The 8,821-nt window shown below is 36.1% G+C and overlaps 1 protein-coding gene across 1 annotated transcript; it reads right to left on the reverse strand.

Moving 5' to 3' along the window:
* Window positions 1-3,643: 3,643 nt before the first annotated feature.
* Window positions 3,644-7,364, reverse strand: LOC130553046 (uncharacterized). The gene is made up of 5 exons (XM_057331785.1): window positions 7,358-7,364; window positions 5,091-5,356; window positions 4,900-4,964; window positions 4,119-4,264; window positions 3,644-3,914 (listed from the first exon to the last, which is right to left on the reverse strand). The coding sequence occupies exons 1-5, from the start codon at window positions 7,362-7,364 to the stop codon at window positions 3,730-3,732; spliced, it is 669 nt and encodes a 222-aa protein (XP_057187768.1). The 3' UTR covers window positions 3,644-3,729.
* Between the last annotated feature and the right edge of the window lie 1,457 nt (window positions 7,365-8,821).

Below are 8,821 nucleotides of genomic sequence, written 5' to 3' on the forward strand. Positions count from 1 at the left end.
TGGTTTTAACAGCAAAACATACAAAGGGTGTAAATTTGTTTACTTTAAATTAGTATAAAAGTACAGGATAATTCTTGGTCACCTACGATACGGGCTGTGGCAACGCACCATGCTGGAGGCGTAGAATAGATGTTAGAAGTTGGAAACGGGAGTCGCTTTAAAATAATCACAAAATGCTAAAAAGAGAAAATGTATTCTATAGAATCACTATATAAAGCAGCATTTTCTAGGAGTTTTTTAGGAGTTTATATGCAAATGCAGTTTGTATCACGGAGAGTTCATTTGTAAAAACAACTTACTGCAGGCTCTCAACGGTCTTGCTCAGGCCAGGATTGCCAGCTTCGCGGTTTTTACACTAAAATACGCTTTAGTCAGTTCAAATTTGGCTTCACGCTCGCATACTTTAGTTATCCTTTTACTGTTTCTTAAACCGTTTCCAATTACACTTTTAAAATGTTTCTATATGCAAATTTTAAGTGACACATTTTTAATATTTTCACTGATAAAAGTCTTCAAATACAGTAGCACTACTGCCGTTGTGTCAACAGTAGAGTACTGTAAATTCCCCAAATACAGTATGTCACTGTAAATACAATGTTACGTCATAAAATACCCATAATGCAATGCACATTACAGTAATTAACAGTAAAAAAGATTATAGTATTTTACGGGAATTTTGTAGTAAGTAACTGTAAAAATTACAGCAAAGTCTAACAGGGCACGTATTTCCTACCCGCATCTCCTAGTAGCCAACTGCTTATGTGGCATGAGTTTATATTTGTATTTGGCGTGCTATTTATACAGAAAAAATACTTTTTATGTGCATAAATATTTAATTCACTAGCTCCAGTTTAGGACATTACATAAAAAGTTGTTTGTAACAATGGCTGAGAAAACTACGTGCTATTATAGGCAGTGCAGTTAAATGCTCAAAAATGAACCAACCTTGTTTGGACTTGGCCGTAAAATTCGGGAATACCTTTAAATATGTTCTTTATTTTAGTTACAGGCACAAAATGACTGGTTTCTTGAAATTGTAATTGTAACTTCTTGAAAATATGTAATTATTCATTGTTGATGAAGAAGAATGCAAATATGCAAGAAACTTTTCTCTGCTTTCCTCAGTATTGTTGCACTGTAGGAATAGTGGTTTAAGCAAGGCTAGTTTGTATAGTGCATTGTGATGCACACTTTTTGCACACAGCAGGCTTTCAAGAAAGTAATGGGGACCTGTGCCCCAGCAGAGCTTTAGGTCTAACAATGCCCCTGTTTCTGCGTATACATTGCATGCCAAATACAAACATAAACTACATACTTCATCACACGCTCATCACATTTGCGTATCTGTCAGTCTCGCAGCTCACTTCAGCTCTATGCGGCCAGAGACGCAGCGGTCCGACGCTGGACTGGATACATTAACATAGTTGCGATAAATACACATTGATCGGTAAAGGTGTAGTCCTTTGTTCAGTTGTCATTGTCTGTTCTGATTTACGTATATGGAGATGGGCTTGAAATAATTGGTCGTTTTGTCATTCCAGTCCTTTTTTCAGGTTCAGTAGCTGTGACTAGTTGAGATGTGAGAGAGTTGTCTGTAGGGTTCTTAGTTTTGATGAAGTATGATTTTCTGTCATTGATTTTGTTAACAGGAATTTGAGTTGTCATTTTATTTCTTGCCTTATTTGCTTGCTTTGTCATTCTTTGTATTGTAATTGATTCAGTTGGAAATGGCATCTCCGGAGTTGGAGATCGATCTCTTGTTGTTTGACCAGTGGCTGAATTTGTTGGCAAAATGTTAATGTTAATGGTGTTGTTGTATCTGCAGTTTTACTTGTTTTGGTTGATTGTTTTGTCAGTTGTTTTGTTTTTTTGATTGTTTTGTTTTTTAGCTTCAGTACTTCTGGGAATTCCATTAGTTGTAACAGGTACAGTTGCAGCTGTTGTCTCACGTGTTGTTGATGGTTCAGCTGTCATTGTTTTGTCATTTTCTCTGGTTGTTGGTAAGAATGTAGTGGTTTGTTCTGTTTGTATTTGTTTCTCTGCAGTGTATGCGGGACCTCTTGTTTTTGTTGATTGCTTTGTCATCTTATTTCCATTGCTTTTAAGTAATTGAGTTGAAACAGGTATCTCAAGGGTTGTAGATGTTGATGGCTTTCTAGTTGCAGAGATGAGTGGTTCACTTACAGTTGTTACTGGTCCAGTTGTTCTCTCTTGGCTAATATATGTTGTATACTCATCTGCTATTGAAGTCGTTGGCAAAAGCACAGTGATTTGTTAAGTTGGTGTTACTCACTTTTTCTAACGTTGTCAGTTTTGATGGCTTGATGCTGGTTTGTGCAGAAGGTATGTTAATTGTGATGTCATACTTTCAGTTATTCTTTGCAGTCTAGTGGTCATGACTTGTTCATACTGATACTGATACCTCCAGATTAGTTGTTTGAGCAGTAGTAGTTTTATTTGCACTGAGTACTGCTTTGTTGAGCAATTGCATTTGGTTGTTGTTGGCTTTTTAGTTGTCGTTTCTGTAGACAACCTTAACCCTGTACTCTATGCAAGTTCAGAGTTCCTAAATGGTTGACATACCGATGATGTTTCAAAAGATGTAAATGGCAGTGGCTCACCAGTCATTGTTGAAGCAGTATCAGAGACCAATCACAACAGACTGTGAAGCCGAAACTTGCAAACATGGTAAGGGGCGAAACATTGGTCACACTAAGCAGGTGACCAATCACAACAGGGTCAGCTTGACCAATCAGAGGGTATCAGAAGGAGAGACTTTAAACCGGAAAAAATCTGATCGTTTTGTGAGAAGAGCGACAGCGGTGAACAATATAGGTAAAATATGTAAAAAATATGTAAAAAAGTGAACTCCTGTTACAGTGCACCACTAAAATGCAATAAAGATCTCGAAATACCCTGAAATAGGCCCCTTTTATTTATCATTTGCATGAATCAATGTTGTAGCACATAAATATGTTAAATTCTTGTTCTCTACATTTTTACATAAAATGTAGAAAATGTATGTTAGCAATACATTGATATTTAAATTACTTAGTTGTGTACAGAACCATCTGTTTAAATAAAACATTTTACAGAAATATTACATTTACAATACATATTCTCATGCATGAAGAATTTGATTTCACCAAGTCTTTTTTTTTTTCATTTTCAAATATTATAATGGAATGTCAATTTATTTATATAGCGCTATTAACTACAACCGGAGTTGAGCGCTGTGCTTTACAACGAAGGGCAAAAACAACAAATAAGGCAAATGACAAATATAATCTAAAAAGGATAGAATATAGCCAATATAGCAACTAAAAAGAACAACACACTATGAAAATTTAAAACTAAGTTTTAAAAGCCTTATCGAAAAGATAGGTCTTTAACCTAAACTTAAAAATGGACACAGATGAAGCCACTTTGATTGAACTATAAGTCAGTTGGACAATTATAAATTAAATTGTTACATTTAAAGAAAGCTTTTCAAATGTGTTATTACCATTGTACAGTTTTCTTTAAAAAATCACCTTAAGAAGATGAATGTCAATCGTACAACTACAATTGTGAGATTCTTGAAGATTACATGTTTGGTGAATCTATTGTGAATAATCTTATTTAATGTGTTATATTTGCGTTTTTAATATATTAAGGGTAATATATAAACAATTTAATATTAACATTATACAATAAATATTATGATCAATTATATTAGCGCGGATAGAATCACAACACTTTTAGTTCTAGCAAAAAGAAATTGATGAGGGTGATAGGTAGAAGAAAAATGACCACATCAGTTGGTCTGCTCCTTGCCATTGCGCTGCCAGATGTAACCCTTGTCGAAGGTTGGCTGCTTGTCAGTGGTGTTGTGATTTTTGGAGCAATGGTGGTTGTGACGAGACTTTGATGATCTGCGTAAAGAATATTTTCAGCATATTATGGGTTACATAGTTAATATTTGTATCAAAGTGATTTCATTTTTTATCATAAGGCTATGATGTTATAAGTACTTTTCGAAAGCAAATATTTTACTTTCATAAAATGGTTCACAAATCAATCAAAATCAATTGTGTGTTTAGATTGTTGTGTATGTTAAAATAAAAGTTGATACTCACAAGCAACAATACTGGATGGGATAATGTCTAAATAGACAATGGATGCATTTACAGTGTCACTCAAGGACTCCTTTACATTTGTTATGTTGGGTACAACGCTCTGGTTTTGGAAAATCAGCTGAGTTGTTAAGCCTACAGAGCCAGGCCTAAGGATAAAATAGAAAGGTGCTGTTACTTTATATACAGTGAATTAATAATTGAAGAGACTTTGAACTCCTTTTGTAACCATGTTATTAAATCATGTGCTTTTATACAACATTGAGTAGCGAAATATATGAGTGGCCAAAAAACGTCCTTGGGTTCTTGAAAGGCGCTATATAAATAAAACATATTGTTATTATTATTATTATAAAAAGTCACACACTCATATTCAATTGCACCATTGTCGTACCATTGGTCAGATTTATATAATTTGCCTGTTGTGTATAACTGTGCATTCTACTGTCTACTTTATTTTGTAGCTGATGATTCCCCACTATTCATCTAGCTTGGACAATTTTTAACCCAAATCCAGCGATTCCCATGATTCCGGTAACGTTTTGGTTGTAACCGATGTGGTTGTTTAGGTAATGGGAAGCTACACACTGCATTTCACACTTAAATGTATTAATCACTGTAACAATGATCTCCTCACGGCACTGACATCTTTTTCATCTTGTTTTTATAGCTGTGGACTGTAGTGACCTCTATGCGTGAAACGGTTATACAATTACTTAAAAAAATTCTAAAATACCTAGTATGCCAAATTTATAGTAATGACATTTTGGAATGTTTGTCTCACCAAACACTGATGATGATGCATCTCAGAAACGTTTGTGGGTATTTATTTTTGTAGCCTCGATTAAGCTGAAAAAAAACAAGAACATAGAAACATAACGAATAATTTGTTTGCACATAACAGGAAGGATATCCAAACTTTTCTTTGAATTTAAATCTAAATTGTTCCAAAAGTTTGTAAAAGACGAGATTTACCTCAGTTGTTATATTTCTTTCCAGTATTTTGTAAGCAGATGATGTTTTATCATAATAATCTTGAATGAATATCCGCATTATTCGAAACGTTACAAAAATAAATCCCTCTTTTGCTGTGGGTGGATTCAGAGGTGCTGAGGTCGTTGTTTTTGTTACAGGTGTGGTTGTCAGATGTTTTGCTTTGGTGGTTGAAGTACTCCTTGTTGTTGTTTTAGCTGTAGTTTTCAAAGCTGTACCTGTTGTATTGCTCTTGGTTGTTTTGACAGCTAGTGAGTGTGATATCTGATGTGCTGTTGTTGGCTTATTAGTTGGTGTAGTTGAAGTTTTAGTTGTTGTGGGTGCTGACAGACTGGTGTTTGTAGATTGCTTTGTTATTTCAGCCTTAGTACCTTTTGTAATTCCAATGCTCGTCAACGTTTTAGCTACAGATGTATGAGACGAATTGCTTGTTGTTGTTGATGGTATTGTTGACACAGCTAGTGTAGTTGTTCCAGATCTATTTATTGTTGGTATGCTTTTAGAGGTTACGGTTCTGTTGATTTGGCTTGATGTTGGGTTTTTAGATGCTGGTTGCATTGTTGACTTAGAAAGTGTAGTTGTTGTATGTCTAGTGTTAGTATATGGTTTAGCTGAAGTTATTTTCTCTTTGAGCGTAGACGTTGATAGATCAGTTGTTGTTATTGGACTTTTATTCATTACATTTAAGCTTGTTGATTGCCTTGTTGACAGACCTGGTGTAGTTGTTTTAAATTCATTAGTTGTGACTACTTTACTTGAAGTTGTTGTTTGCATGAGTGTTGATGTTAGTGGATCACCAGTCTGTGAAATATTTGTTGAGGTTGGTAAAAGTTTAGTGCGTGTAGTTGTTGGTTTATATGTAGCATTCCATGTGCTTGATGGTTGAGTTGACTCAGGTAGTGTTGTTGTTGTGGCTCTAGTAGTATTAACTGACTCAATGAAAACGGTTGTCTCCTTGACTGTAGATGTTGGTAGCTCACCAGTCCTTGTCATAGCAGTTGTTGCTATTTCTTCTGAGGTTGTTAAAAGTGTAGTGTTTTGTTGGGCTGTTGTTGGATTTTTGGATGAGTGTACATAACTCCTCATGCTTGTTGATTGTTTTGTTGACCTAGGTAGTGTAGTTACAGGTGTAGTGGCTGTAACTACAGTTATAGGTGTAGAAGCTGTAACTCTAGTTACAGGTGAAGTAGCAATAACTGGTTCAGTGAAAATTGGTGTCTCCTTGACTGTAAATGTTGAAGGCTCACCAGTCCTGGTCTGAACAGTTGCTGAGGTTGTTGGCAACATTCCACTGCTTTGTTGATTAGTTGACATATATTTTGACATATCTGCAGAAGTTGTTTTGCTTGTTGAATATATTGATGATGGAGCATGTGTAGTTGTTGAATTCCATTTAGTTCTTGTCGTCTGCACTGTAGATGTTGATGGCTCAACAGTCCTGGTTTGAGCGAATGCTGAGGTTGTTGACAACAGGTAACTGCTTTGTTGATTTGTTGTTGATATTGTTGCAGGTCCAGTAGACATAATTGATTTAGTGAAAATTGTTGTCTCTTTAACTGTAGATGTTGAAAGCTCACCAGTCCTTGTCTGAACAGTTGCTGAGGTTTTTGGCAAGAGGTGACTGCTTTGTTGATTTGTTGTTATTTGACTTTCAGTTGTTAAATCTGGAGAAAGGCTTTTGATTGTTGATTGGCTTGTTGACAGTACTAGTGTAGTTGTTTTAACCCCATTAGTCGTAACAAAAGTTGTGGTTGGAATGAGTGATGATGACCCACCAGTCCCTGGTTTATTTTTTGAAGTTGGAATAAGTGTAGTTCTTTGTTGGGTTGTTGTTGGTTTTTCAGACATATGTGAAGGATTCATTATGCTTGTTGATTGTGCTGCACTGCTTTGTTGTTTTGTTGTTATTTGCCTTTCAGTCGGTATATATGGAGAAAGGCTTTTCATTGTTGATTGCCTAGTTGACAGAGCTTGTGTAGTTGTTTCAGATCGAATGGTTCTGACTGTTTCAGTTGAAGTTGTTGTCAACATATGTGTTGATAGTGCACCAGACGTTGGTATTTTTTGTGAGGTTAGTATATGTGTGCTACTTATTTGGGTTGTGGTTGGATTTTCTGATGTATGTGCAGGGGTCCTCATGCTTGTTAACTGCGTTGTAGACTTAGGAAGTGTACTTGTTTCAGTTCCAGTAGTTGTTACTGATTGAGTAAAAATTGTTGTCTCTTTGACTGTAGATGTTGATGGCTCACCAGTCATTGTCTGAGCAGTAACTGAGGTTGTTGGCAACAGGTCACTGGTTTGTGGATTTGCTGTTGTTTGACTTTCAGTCGTCATATCTGAAGAAAGGCTTTTGATTGTTGATTGCCTTGTTGATGGAGTTAGTGTAGAAATGCTTGTTGACTCACGTGGTCTAGTTGTTGCAGGTGAAGTATCTGTAATAGATTCATTTGAAATTGTTGTTTCTTTGAATTTAGATGTTAAAGGCTCAACAGTCCTGTTCTGGGCAGTTGATGAGGATGTTGGCAACAGGTTACTGCTTTGTTGATTTGTTGTTATTTGACGTTTAGTTGTTATATCTGGAGAAAAGCTTTTGATTGTTGATTGCTGTATTGATAGAGCTTGTGTGGTCTTTTCAAATTCTTTTGTTGTGACTGCTTCAGATGAAGTTGTTGTTGGAATGAGAGTTGATGACAAGGTCTCACCCCTCGTTTGTATATCTTTTGTTGTTGGTACAAGTGTAGTGCGATTTTGGGTTGTTGTTGTTGGGTTCTCAGACGTATATGCGGGATTCCTCATGCTTGTTAACTGTGTTGTTGACTCAGGAAGTGTAGTTTTTGCAGGTCTAGTAGTAGTAATTGGTTCAGTCAAAATTGTTGCCTCTTTGACTGAAGATGTTAAAGGCTCACTAATCCTTGTCTCAACAGTCATTGTTGGCAACAGGTCACTGCTTTGTTGATTTGTTGTAATTTGACTTTTTGTTGTTATATCTGGAGAAAGGCTTTTCATTGTTGATTGCCCTGTTGATAGAGCTTGTGTAGTTGTTTTAAATTCATTAGTTGTGACTGCTTCAGATGAAGTTGTTGTCATCATGAGAGTTAATGTTGATGTCTCACCACTCGTTTGTATATTTTTTATTGTTGGCACAAGTGTAGTGTGCTGTTGGGTTGTTGTTGGGTTTTCAGACATATATGCGGGACTCCTCATGCTTGTTGACTGAGTTATTGACTCAGGAAGTGTAGTTTTTGCAGATCTAGTAGTAGTAACTGGTTCAGTCAAAATTGTTGTATCTTTGACTGAAGATGTTGAAGGTTCACCAGTCTTTGTATGAACAGTTTCTGAGGTTGTTGGCAACAGGTCACTACTTTGTGGATTTGTTGTTGTTTGACTTTCTGTTGTTATATCTGGAATGGGGTGTTTGATTGGTGATGACCTTGTTGATATTGCTTGTGTGGTTGTTTCAGATCCAATAGTTCTGACTTTTTCCGTTGTGGCTGGCACACCAGTCTTTGCTATATTTTCAGAGGTTGTTAAAAGTGTAGTGCTTCGTTGTGTATGTGGAGGATTGCTTGTGCTTGTTAAGTGTGTTGTTGACTCAGGTAGTGTAGTTGTTGAAGGTTCTGTAGTAGTAACTAGTTCAGTGAAAATTGTCATCTGTTGGACTGTAGGTGTTAATGACTCAGTTGGCAAGAGGTCACTACTTTGTGAATCTGTTG

The sequence above is a fragment of the Triplophysa rosa genome, linkage group LG4, assembly GCF_024868665.1.
Source record: "Triplophysa rosa linkage group LG4, Trosa_1v2, whole genome shotgun sequence".
In the NCBI taxonomy this organism is placed as follows: Eukaryota; Metazoa; Chordata; class Actinopteri; order Cypriniformes; family Nemacheilidae; genus Triplophysa; species Triplophysa rosa.

Coding starts and splice junctions, on each gene's coding strand:
- LOC130553046 (XM_057331785.1), bottom strand. Junction 4,965..5,090: donor AAAGAAATATAACAACTGAG/GTAAATCTCGTC, acceptor GTTTTTTTTCAG/CTTAATCGAGGCTACAAAAA. Junction 4,265..4,899: donor TGCATCATCATCAGTGTTTG/GTGAGACAAACA, acceptor TTTTATCCTTAG/GCCTGGCTCTGTAGGCTTAA.